The 13,943-nt window shown below is 36.8% G+C and overlaps 1 protein-coding gene across 1 annotated transcript in view; it reads left to right on the top strand.

The window, feature by feature from the left end:
• The window catches only part of NAALAD2 (N-acetylated alpha-linked acidic dipeptidase 2), a 68,359-nt gene extending 56,092 nt beyond the window's left edge, over window positions 1-12,267 (top strand). Inside the window, exon 19 of the mRNA XM_082845228.1 lies at window positions 9,902-12,267. Within this exon, the coding sequence (XP_082701354.1) occupies window positions 9,902-9,947 (46 nt within the window). The 3' untranslated portion in view covers window positions 9,948-12,267. The remainder of the gene's footprint in view (window positions 1-9,901) is intronic.
• Window positions 12,268-13,943: the final 1,676 nt, after the last annotated feature.

The raw sequence follows: 13,943 nt of genomic DNA, 5'->3' as shown, positions 1-13,943 counted from the left end.
CGTTAAGGCTGCTGCTGCCGCCACCGAGGGGCCTGTGTGCGAGCACAGGTCACTCTCCACACCCCTCTTCCGCGGAGCCTGTGCAGCCCGCCACTGCCAGGTTCCCGGGATCCAGGGACAACTTCCCCGGGACAGCGCACAGCGCGCCTCAGGCTGGTGAAAAGTCACGCCGGCCTTTGCCACCGCAGGCCCGCCCCGCACTCTGTGCCCCTCCGTCCCCGCCGGCCTGAGTGCGCCAGAGCCCCCAATCAGCGGCTCTTTTAACCCCATCCTGTCTGAGCAAAAAACAGACGCCCTCCAGCGATCTACACGCAGTGGCAGGGCCAAATCCAAAGCTTAGCCCTGGGAGCTGTGAGAACAAAGAAGAGAAAGGGAAATCTCTCCCAGCAGCCTCAGAAGCAGCGGATTAAAGCTCCACAATCAACTTGATATACCCTGCATCTATGGAATACCTGAATAGACAACCAATCATCCCAAATTAAGGAAGTGGACTTTAGGAGCAAGATCTATGATTTTTTCCCCTTTCCTCTTTTTGTGAATGTGTCTGTGTATGCTTCTGTGTGAGATCTTGTCTGTATAGTCTTGCTTCCACCATTTGTCCTAGGGTTCTATCCGTCCATGTTTTTTTTTTAATTTTTTTTAATAATTAATTTTAATAACAATATTATACTTTACCTTCGTTCTTTCTTTCCGTCCTTCCTTCCCTCCTTTAGACAACGAATCATCCCAAATTGAGGAGGTGGTCTCTGACAGCAAGATTTAGGATTTTTCCCCATTTACCTCTTTTAGTGAGGGTGTATGTGTATGCTTCTGTGTAAGATTTTGTCTGTATAGCTTTGCTGCCAACATTTGTCCTAAGGTTCTTTCCGTCCCTTTTTTTTTTTCTAAATAAGAATTTTTTAATTCAATAACTTTATTATACTTTATTTTATTTTTACTGTATCTTCTTTCTTTCTGTCTTTTTTCCTTCTTTCCCTCCTTCCTTCCTTCCTCCCTCCCTCCTTTCTTTCCTTCTTGCCTTCTTTCCTTCTTTGCTTCTTTCTTTCTTTCTTCCTTCCTTCCTACCCTCCTTTCCTTCTTTCTTTCCTCATACTTCTACTAATTCCCTCTACTTTTTCTCCCTTTTATCCTGAGCCGTGTGGATGAAAAGCTTTTGGTGCTCCAGCCAGGAGGCAGGGCTCTGCCTCTGAGGTAGGAGAGCCAACTTCAGGACACTGATCAACAAGAGACCTCCCAGCTCCACATAATATCAAACGGCGAAGATCTCCCAGAGACCTCCATCTTAACACTAGCACCCAGCTTCACTCAACGACCAGCAAGCCACAGTGCTGGAAAACCTATGCCAAACAACTAGCAAAACAGGAACACAACCTCACCCATTAGCAGAGAGGCTGCCTAAAATCATAATAAGGCCACAGACACCCCCAAACACACCACCAGACGTGAACCTGCCCACTAGAGAGACAAGATCCAGCCTCATCCACCACAACACAGGCACTAGTCCCCTCCACCAGGAAGCCTACACAACCCACTGAACCAACCTTAGCCACTGGAGACAGACATCAAAAACAGGAGGAACTACGAACCTGCAGCCTGCAAAAAGGAGACCCCAAACACAGTAAGATAAGCAAAATGAGAAGACAGAAAAACACACAGCAGATAAAGGAGCAAGATAAAAATGCACCAGACCTAACAAATGAAGAGGAAATAGGCAGTCTACCTGAAAGAGAATTCAGAATAATGATAGTAAGGTTGATCCGAAATCTTGGAGATAGAATGGACAATAGATTGGACAAAATGCAAGAATCAGTTAACAAGGACCTAGAAGAACTAAAGATGAAACAAGCAACGATGAACAACACAATAAATGAAATTAAAAGTACTCTAGATGGGATCAATAGCAGAATAACTGAGGCAGAAGAACGGATAAGTGACCTGGAAGATAAAATAGTGGAAATAACTACTGCAGAGCAGAATAAAGAAAAAAGAATGAAAAGAACTGAGGACAGTCTCAGAGACCTCTGGGACAACATTAAACGCACCAACATTCGAATTATAGGGGTTCCAGAAGAAGAAGAGAAAAAGAAAGGGACTGAGAAAATATTTGAAGAGATTATAGTTGAAAACTTCCCTAACATGGGAAAGGAAATAGTTAATCAAGTCCAGGAAGCACAGAGAGCCCCATACAAGATAAATACAAGGAGAAATACGCCAAGACACATATTAATCAAACTGTCAAAAATTAAATACAAAGAAAGCATATTAAAAGCAGCAAGGGAAAAACAACAAATAACACATAAGGGAATCCCCATAAGGTTAACAGCTGATCTCTCAGCAGAAACCCTACAAGCCAGAAGGGAGTGGCAGGACATACTGAAAGTGATGAAGGAGAAAAACATGCAGCCAAGACTACTCTACCCAGCAAGGATCTCATTCAGATTTGACGGAGAAATTAAAACCTTTACAGACAAGCAAAAGCTGAGAGAGTTCAGCACCACCAAACCAGCTTTACAACAAATGCTAAAGGATCTTTTCTAGGCAAGAAACACAAGAGAAGGAAAAGACCTATAATAATGAACCCAAAACAATTTAGAAAATGGGAATAGGAACATACATATCGATAATTACCTTAAATGTAAATGGACTAAATGCTCCCACCAAAAGACACAGATTAGCTGAATGGATACAAAAACAAGACCCTTATATATGCTGTCTACAAGAGACCCACTTCAGACCTAGAGACACATACAGACTGAAAGTAAGGGGATGGAAAAAGATATTCCATGCAAATGGAAGCCAAAAGAAAGCTGGAGTAGCAATTCTCATATCAGACAAAATAGACTTTAAAATAAGGACTATTAAAAGAGACAAAGAAGGACACTACATAATGATCAAGGGATCGATCCAAGAAGAAGATATAACAATTGTAAATATTTATGCACCCAACATAGGAGCACCTCAATACATAAGGCAAATACTAACAGCCATAAAAGGGGAAATCGACAGTAACACATTCATAGTAGGGGACTTAAACACCCCACTTTCACCCATGGACAGATCATCCAAAATGAAAATAAATAAGGAAACACAAGCTTTAAATGATACATTAAACAAGATGGACTTAATTGATATTTATAGGACACTCCATCCAAAAACAACAGAATACACATTTTTCTCAAGTGCTCATGGAACATTCTCCAGGATAGATCATATCTTAGGTCACAAATCAAGCCTTGGTAAATTTAAGAAAATTGAAATTGTATCAAGTATCTTTTCTGACCACAACGCCATGAGACTAGATATCAATTACAGGAAAAGATCTGTAAAAAATACAAACACATGGAGGCTAAACAATGCACTACTTAATAATGAAGATATCACTGAAGAAATCAAAGAGGAAATCAAAAAATACCTAGAAACAAATGACAATGGAGACACAACGACCCAAAACCTGTGGGATGCAGCAAAAGCAGTTCTAAGGGGGAAGTTTATAGCAATACAAGCCCACCTTAAGAAGCAGGAAACATCTCGAATAAACAACCTAACCTTGCACCTCAAGCAATTAGAGAAAGAAGAACAAAAAAACCCCAAAGCTAGCAGAAGGAAAGAAATCATAAAAATCAGATCAGAAATAAATGAAAAAGAAATGAAGGAAACAATAGCAAAGATCAATAAAACTAAAAGCTGGTTCTTTGAGAAGATAAACAAAATAGATAAACCACTAGCCAGACTCATCAAGAAAAAAAGGGAGAAGACTCAAATCAATAGAATTAGAAATGAAAAAGGAGAGGTAACAACTGACACTGCAGAGATAAAAGAGATCATGAGAGATTACTACAAGCAACTCTATGCCAATAAAATGGACAATCTGGAAGAAATGGACAAATTCTTAGAAATGCACAACCTGCCAAGACTGAATCAGGAAGAAATAGAAAATATGAACAGACCAATCACAAGCACTGAAATTGAAACTGTGATTAAAAACCTTCCAACAAAGAAAAGCCCAGGACCAGATGGCTTTACAGGCGAATTCTATCAAACATTTAGAGAAGAGCTAACACCTATCCTTCTCAAACTCTTCCAAAATATAGCAGAGGGAGGACCACTCCCAAACTCCTTCTACGAGGCCACCATCACCTTGATACCAAAACCAGACAAGGATGTCACAAAGAAAGAAAACTACAGGCCAATATCACTGATGAACATAGATGCAAAAATCCTCAACAAAATACTAGCAAACAGAATCCAACAGCACATTAAAAGGATCATACACCATGATCAAGTGGGGTTTATTCCAGGAATGCAAGGATTCTTCAATATACGCAAAACTATCAATGTGATAAACCATATTAACAAATTGAAGGAGAAAAACCATATGATCATCTCAATAGATGCAGAGAAAGCTTTTGACAAAATTCAACACCCATTTATGATAAAAACCCTGCAGAAAGTAGGCATAGCGGGAACTTTCCTCAACATAATAAAGGCCATATATGACAAGCCCACAGCAAACATCATCCTCAATGGTGAAAAACTGAAAGCATTTCCACTAAGATCAGGAACAAGACAAGGTTGCCCACTCTCACCACTATTATTCAACATTGTTTTGGAAGTTTTAGCCACAGCAATCAGAGAAGAAAAGGAAATAAAAGGAATCCAAATCGGAAAAGAAGAAGTAAAGCTGTCACTGTTTGCAGATGACATGATCCTATACATAGAGAACCCTAAAGATGCTACCAGAAAACTACTAGAGCTAATCAATGAATTTGGTAAAGTGGCAGGATACAAAATTAATGCACAGAAATCTCTGGCATTCCTATATACTAATGATGAAAAATCTGAAAGTGAAATCAAGAAAACACTCCCATTTACCATTGCAACAAAAAGAATAAAATATCTAGGAATAAACCTACCTAAGGAGACAAAAGACCTGTATGCAGAAAATTATAAGACACTGATGAAAGAAATTAAAGATGATACAAATAGATGGAGAGATATACCATGTTCTTGGATTGGAAGAATCAACATTGTGAAAATGACTCTACTACCCAAAGCAATCTATAGATTCAATGCAATCCCTATCAAACTACCACTGGCATTTTTCACAGAACTAGAACAAAAAATTTCACAATTTGTATGGAAACACAAAAGACCCCGAATAGCCAAAGCAATCTTGAGAACGAAAGAAGGAACTGGAGGAATCAGGCTCCCTGACTTCAGACTATACTACAAAGCTACAGTTATCAAGACGGTATGGTACTGGCACAAAAACAGAAAGATAGATCAATGGAACAGGATAGAAAGCCCAGAGATAAACCCATGCACATATGGACACCTTATCTTTGATAAAGGTGGCAGTAATGTACAATGGAGAAAGGACAGCCTCTTCAATAAGTGGTGCTGGGAAAACTGGACAGGTACATGTAAAAGTATGAGATTAGATCACTCCCTAACACCATACACAAAAATAAGCTCAAAATGGATTAAAGACCTAAATGTAAGGCCAGAAACTATCAAACTCTTAGAGGAAAACATAGGCAGAACACTCTATGACATAAATCACAGCAAGATCCTTTCTGACCCACCTCCTAGAGTAATGGAAATAAAAACAAAAATAAACAAATGGGACCTAATGAAACTTCAAAGCTTTTGCACCGCAAAGGAAACCATAAACAGGACCAAAAGACAACCCTCAGAATGGGAGAAAATATTTGCAAATGAAGCAACTGACAAAGGATTAATCTCCAAAATTTACAAGCAGCTCATGCAGCTCAATAACAAGAAAACAAACAACCCAATCCAAAAATGGGCAGAAGACCTAAATAGACATTTCTCCAAAGAAGATATACAGACTGCCAACAAACACATGAAAGAATGCTCAACATCATTAATCATTAGAGAAATGCAAATCAAAACTACAATGAGATATCATCTCACACCAGTCAGAATGGCCATCATCAAAAAATCTACAAACAATAAATGCTGGAGAGGGTGTGGACAAAAGGGAACACTCTTGCACTGCTGGTGGGAATGTGAATTGGTTCAGCCACTATGGAGAACAGTATGGAGGTTCCTTAAAAAACTACAAATAGAACTACCATATGACCCAGCAATCCCACTACTGGGCATATACCCTGAGAAAACCAAAATTCAAAAAGAGTCATGTACCAAAATGTTCATTGCAGCTCTATTTACAATAGCCCGGAGATGGAAACAACCTAAGTGCCCGTCATGGGATGAATGGATAAAGAAGATGTGGCACATATATACAATGGAATATTACTCAGCCATAAAAAGAAACGAAATTGAGCTATTTGTAATGAGGTGGATAGACCTAGAGTCTGTCATACAGAGTGAAGTAAGTCAGAAAGAAAAAGACAAATACCGTATGCTAACACATATATATGGAATTTAAGAAAAAAAATGTCATGAAGAACCTAGGGGTAAAGCAGGAATAAAGACGCAGACCTCCTAGAGAACGGACTTGAGGTTATGGGGAGGGGGAAGGGTGAGCTGTGACAGGGCGAGAGAGAGTCATGGGCATATACACACTAACAAACGTAGTAAGGTAGATAGCTAGTGGGAAGCAGCCGCATGGCACAGGGATATTGGCTCGGTGCTTTGTGACAGCCTGGAGGGGTGGGATAGGGAGGGTGGGAGGGAGGGAGATGCAACAGGGAAGACATATGGGAACATATGTTTATGTATGACTGATTCACTTTGTTATAAAGCAGAAACTAACACACCATTGTAAAGCAATTATACCTCAATAAAGATGTTAAAAAAAAAAAAAAGAAAAAAAAAATCAGACTACAAACAAAAAAAAAAAAAAAAAAAAAGCTTTTGCACAGTAAAGGAAGCCATCAAGAAAATGAAAAGCAACCTAGTGAATGAGAGAAAATATTTGAAAATGATACGATCCAAAATATATACACAACTCATACAACTCAACATCAAAAAAAAAAACCTGATTAAAAACTGGGCAGAAGACCTGAATAGACATTTTTCCAAAGCAGATATACAGATGGTCAACAGGCACATGAAAAGATGCTCAATATCAATTGTCAGAGAAATGCAAATTAAAACCACAGTAAGATATCACCTCAGACCTATCAGAATCACTTTCATCAAAAAGAATACAAATAACAAATGTTCATGAAGATGTGGAGAAAAGGGAACTCTGTACACTGTTGAGGGAATGTAAATTTGTACAACCATTTTGGAGAAAGTATGGGGGAGTTCCTTAAAAAGTAAAAACAGAACCATCATATGATCCAGCAATACCACTCTTGGCATATATCCAGGGAAAACCATAATTTGGAAAGATACACACACCTCAATATTCATAGCATTATTTACCATTGCCAAGATATAGAAGCAACCTAAGTGTCCATCAACAGATGAATGGATGAAGATGATGTGATACACACACACACACACATACACAATGGAATACTACTCAGCCATAAAAAAAATTCTGCCATCTGCAATAACATGGATGGTCTTGGAGGGTATTATACTAAGTGAAATAAGTCAGAGAAAGACAAATACTGTATAATATCACTTATATGTGGAAACTAAAAAATACAACAAATTAATGAATATAACAAAAAAAGAAACAGACTCACAGATACAGAAAATAAACTAGTTTTTATCAGTGCAGAGAGGGAAGGGGGAGCAATACAGAGGCAGGTGATTTAAAAAAAGGGTTTTTATGGGATTATATGAAATCATGTGTGAAACTTTTGAAAACTGTAAAGTTCTATAGAATTTAAAGCATGTTCCTTTCAATTAAAAAACAAACAAATAAAATGAACTAGTGAACATAACTAAAAAGAAACAGTCACACAGGTATACAGAACAAACTAGTAGTTACCAGTGAGGAGGGGGAAGGGGCAAAATAGGGGTAGGAGATTAAGAACTAAAAACTACTCTGTATAAAAGATATAATCTACAATGATATATTGTCCAACACAGGGACTACAGCCAATATTTTATAACTATAAATGGAATATAACCTTTAAAAATTGTGAATCAGTATGTCGTACTCCTGAAACATATTGTACATGAACTATACTTCAATTTTTAAAAAAGTATTATACTGGCACAAAAATAGACACATAGACCAGTGGAGCACATTAGAGGGCCTAGAATTAAACCTCTGCTTATATGGTCAAGTAATATTGGATAAGGGAGTCAAGGGCACCCAATGGGGAAAGGAATAGTCTCTTCAACAAACTGTGTTGGGAAAACTGGATAAACACATGCAGAGCAATGAGAATGGACCGTTATCTTACACCACTCAAAAAAATTAACTTGAAATATATTAAAGATTTAAACATAAGACCTGATACTTTAAAATTCTTAGAAGAAAACATAGGGAAGAAACTCCTCAACACTGGTGGTAGCAATGATTTCTTTGGATATAAAAACACAAGCAAAAATCAACAAATGGGACTACATCAAATTTAAAAGCTTTTGCACAGCAGAAGAAACAACAAAATGAAAAGGCAACCTACAGAATGGGAGAAACGTTTTGCAAATCACATATATGGTAAGGGGTTAATATCCGAAATATAGAGAAGTCAGAAACAAAAACGCAAATAATTTGATTAAAAAATGGGCAGAAGACCTAAAAGACATTTTTCCAAAGACAACAGGTACATGAAAAGATGCTCAATATCGCTAATCATCAGGGAAATGCAAGTTAAAACCACAGTGAGTCATCATCTCATACCTGTTAAAATGGTTATCATCAGAAAGAAAAGAGATAAGAAGTGCCGGTGAGAACGTGGAGAAAAGGGAACCCTTGGTGCACTATCAGTAGGAACATAAACTGGCACAGCACAGCCACTATCGAAAACGGTGTGGAGGTTCCTCAAAAAATTAAAGATAGAACTACCACATGATCCAGTAATTCCACTTCTGGGTTATTTTTCAGAACAAAATGAAACCACTAACTCAAAAAAAAATGTGTACCCCAATATTCATTGCCGCATTATAATAGCCAAGATGTGGAAAAAACTTAGTGTCTGTCAATGGCTGAATAAAGAGAATATGGTACATATATAATGGAATATATACAATGGAATATAATATAATGGAATATTATTCAGCCACGAAGAAAGGAGGGTGAAATTTGTGCCATTTGTGAAAACATGGATGGCCTCAGCACATTTTGCTAAGTGAGATTAAGTCAGACAGAAAACAAGTATTGTATGATATTGCTTATATTTGGAATTTTAAAAAGTCAAACTTGCAGAAACAGAATAAGATGGTGGTTAGCAGGGGCTAAGGGGTGGGGGACAAGACTAATGTTGTTTAGGGTACAAATTTACAATAAGTAGTAAAAAAGCTCTAGAGATATAATGCACAGTACAGGGAGTACAGACAATAGTATCGTGTTACAGTCATCAAGCTTGTTAAGAGAACTTATTCCAACTACCAAAAAAAGGATAACTAGGTAAGGTGATAGAGGTGCTAATTATCACCACAATGGCAATCATATTACAATATATAAATGTATCCAATTAACGTTTTACACTTTAAATTTACACATTACATATCAGATATACTAAAATAAAACAAACAAAAAAACACTCTAGAAGATTGAGATTGAGTCCTGTACACCCAGAACAGCACCTCAAGTCTCATTAAGCATTAAACTTACACAAACATAGAGAACATACAATAAACTCCCATTTATCCATCTCCCAGCTCAAAGAATCATCCCCCCAAAAAGAAAAAAAAAAAAAACCTTTTTTCCCCTAAGCATATCCTATTTCTTGGTCCACATCCTGAGTAAGAGATTATTTCTCGTAAGGATACTTGTGAAATAGCAAAGAAATATTTTGCTAGTGACAAATGTTTTATTACTTTTTTTTTTTTTTTGGCTCTGCAGCACAGCTTGGGAGATCTTAGTTCCCTCGACCAGGACCAGAGGTTGAACCCAGGCCATGGCAGTGAAACCACTGAGTCCTAACCACTGGACCGTAAGAGAATTCCCTGTTGCTGACGTTTAAAATCAAATTTAAATAAGCCATAAATTTCTATTATAATGCAATAATTTGATCATTTAAAAAATCTAAACATGTTGCTTATATTGAGTAATATAAAAGTAAACTAATAAAAAGCATATGAAATGTAATATAGGCATATACATTAAGAAATTCTAAAAATTTATTCTACAGAAAATTGGAAAGAATGCCAATATTTGTGACAAAGATACTGCAACATTTTATCATAGTAAAAAAGTAAACTAAATATTCATCAATGGGAAACTGCTTAACTTATGGTATAATAGTCATAAAGCTGATAAACTGATAAACATTTTTCATTTTTGGTAAGTTGTCTGTGAGTTATTGTTGAGTTGGAAAAAAAATATGTTGATAAAACTCAATGTACAGATATCACACAAGTATCAGCAGTACTTATTACACTGGGGTGGTGGACTTTTAATCTTTGTACTTTTCTGTATTGCTTTAATTTCTTACATTGGAATATATTCCTCTTATAATAAAAACTACAGTAAGGCTGTTTTAACTTTGAAGAGAAAAAAAGTTCTAGGATGCAATAAAGTTCAAAAATAGAAACCTCTTTTTCTATCTTTGTAATTTACTAGTTTTTCTGTTCTGAGGATACAAACAACACTTATTTACAGATGCATACATGGGCTATTTTAATATTTTTCATATTAGCTCAGAATTTCAAAACTATCAATTGACCTTCCAACTTTCAAGTTTATATATGGAGATGAGATACAAGAAAATAATTCTCCTCCAATCCTGACTTTTGAAGTACAGAAATGAGTTTAGTAAAACAGTAACGTGAGAAATAACTACCACACTGTAATGGATTTTAGTCTTTGTATTGTCATTGCTTTTTAACTTTAGTCATTTGCTCTTTGTTTCTTCTCTTTTTAGTAAGTCTGTGTTCATCCACTTCTTTCAATCCCAAGTGTGATTATTCTGAATTCACGCCAACAATATCTTTCACTTAAATGATGTAAAAACTTCCTTTCAAATCACCCAACTTCCTTTCCCCTGTTGTATCACAATCATAGTAACTTCAGCCAGAATGATCTTCCTAAATGTGATCATGCTACATTCTATTTACATATTTTCAATAAGGACTTCCACACTCCCAGGAATGATATAGTAGGTACTGGCAGGCAATCACTCCAGTTCCAGCTACTAAAAAAAAAAAATGTATTAAAGGCACAATATTTTTAGATATATCAAAAAATTGTGGAAGCAATGAAAACTAAATGTACTAAAAGTTTCCAAATACTGCTGAGAGCAACAACTGTTTACTTCCTTGGGGACATTTGCCAATTCTAGGCATGGGCTAAAGGTCAGATTCGTCCTATACTAAGGCACTTTAAGGGGAATATCAGCCGAGTTTCTGATGGCTGTATGAACTACCACGACGTACTGGAATCTAGAGGAACCTAAAACCAAGGCTGAGGTGTTTGCTTAGGGGCGAGGGCAAGATAGAAAGCTTTGGGGCTAAGCAGACTAACAAGAGTTTTCTTAAGAGGCCACTGTCATCTCTCAACTCCAGTTCTTTTCACATCCTTGTCTTTCTCCATCCCTCCCTCCTATTTGGTTAACTCCTACCCATTTTTTTTTCAGGACTCTAGTGTCTACCCCTCCAAAAATCCATGTATAAAATCTACCAAACATGCTCTCACAGCAACTCTTTACAGGTTGATCTTCAGCATAGTTTTTATTCGATGACCTTTTGCTTTCCTTGCTGGAATCTTTGGAAACAGAGGCCAGTGTGTTTGGTAATTATCCCCAGCACATACGAAGTAGCTAAAAATGTTTTCTTGAATGAAATGAAATAATTAAGCAAAGGGATGGCTATAATAATTGAAGATGCTCACAAACTTTTATATTTTACCAAAAACATTAATAAAATCTGTAAATTTCATACCTACCAACTCAGAACAATTCCTTTGGGAGGAAAAAATATTAAGAAACCTAACCTCAACTAGCCTCAAGATTATCTGGCAAAGCATAATAATATATAAAAAGATCACCCATGTAGGCTACAGATCTCTCTTTGGAAGAAGTGTCCTATAATTTATAACATAATAATTTTACATGTGGTTCTTGATTCATTAAAACACTCTAGAGCTCAGGTTTAAGTGTCTTTCCCTGTACTTTGATGGGGACATCTTCCCTAACTTTTCACAAATGAAAACTTCAATCATGTAAAATTAGGTTACGAGTGAACTGTTTGTCTAATGCACTAATACTTAATTTTAATGCATTGCTTCTTTCACCCCATTAAAGTGACATGTTATCTGCCTATGTACATTGTCTTCCAATCATCAACATCTAAGAATACAGATGTAGAAAACTGTTCCAGATTCCAAATGATAGTAAGTCCAAGGTTATTTATATGCACAAGCCTTTAGAACTAACTACCTGCAAAGGACAAATTCATTGCCGTGGGCCTTTTACAGTCCTGCAGAAGCCATCCCTAATTCTTGTCAATAGCCCATCAGCCCTATAGAGGTCCTTATCAAGAAAGTCAATGGCTCAATTAACTACTGCAAAAGTTAAAAGCACATTATCTTTTCATGATAATTCACTCACTTGATACTAAGGAAGAAAAGACTAAACACTAATAAAGAAATAGCAGTTCCAATTTTAGGTTTTGCATGGTGACTCAGATGTCTTCAGTGTCATGGTGGAGAGTTTAAACAGGACTTTGAAGTTGAAGGCCCTCATTTTAAAATCCAATTTTGCCATCTGCTACCTATTGGGACCTGAGGCAAGTTATGGAGCTTCCTTTGCCTCTGTTTCTCTATCCATAAAATATGGATAATAATATATAATCATGGGGGTATTCTGAAGATAAAATGAAAAGCTATCAAGAGCACTTAGCAAAGTGCTTAGCACACTTGAATTGCCAACCTATTGAATAAAAAATTAGTCATCATTATGTCTACAGTTCTGAATTACTTGTAACCAGTACTTCCTAAATTCCTAAGCCTAAATCACAAACAGAATTTATGAAGTATTTTAATCTGATCAATTATAAAGCCCTATTACTATACACCTACTTAAATGGGACAAGAATTCCAGCTAACTAAATATCTCTCAATTCTGATTTTCATCATCCTGACATTGGCTTTCTGCTTCCTTAAACTGGTTCCCCTCCTTTGTGTCCAACTCAGCCTTTTTAGGAGAAGAAACAAATCTTCCACACACAAAAATTCTAAATAATTTACATAGATACTCCACCCTTCAGAGGTGGAACATAGCTCCCCACCCCTTTTTAAGTGTGGGCTGCACACAGAAGGAACTAAATGATAGAAGACCGGACAAAGAATAACTTTACAGTTAAAAATTGACAAACACTACCTTAGCCAGGAGATCAAACTGGTAATAAGCCATGTTGACAGCACGTACCCTTGACAGCACGTATGGGAATGGCACTTTACCCTGTGCTTTTCTTTCTCAAAACACATCGATTTAATCCTAAGAAAAACACCAGACAAATCCCAATTGGGAGACATTCTACAAAATACCTGACCAGTACTTCTCAAAATCATTAAGGGTTTTGAAGAGAGTCTGAAAAACTGCCAAAATCAAGAAGAGACCAAGGACAGACACATGATGACTAAATGAAATGTGGTACCTGGATGGGATCCTGGAACAGAAAAAAGACATTAGGTAAAGTACTAAGGAAATCTGAATAAAGTACGGACTTTGTTAATAATAATGTATCAATATGAGTTCATTAGTTGTAACAAATGTACCATACTAATGCAATATATTAAAAATAGGGGAAAATGGGGGTGGAATATATGGGAACTCTGTACTATCTTCACAACTTTTCTTTAAATCCAAAACTGTTCTGAAACAAAAAGTTAACTTAAAAGAAATTAAGTTGATGAAAAAAAGAATGCAAGCCTAATTAGATTTCCA

Source organism: Leucopleurus acutus (genome assembly GCF_964270905.1).
Source record: "Leucopleurus acutus genome assembly, chromosome: 8".
Lineage (NCBI taxonomy): Eukaryota > Metazoa > Chordata > Mammalia > Artiodactyla > Delphinidae > Leucopleurus > Leucopleurus acutus.
The sequence above is the reverse complement of the archived record's forward strand: the minus strand, read 5'-3'. Positions and strand labels throughout refer to the sequence as shown.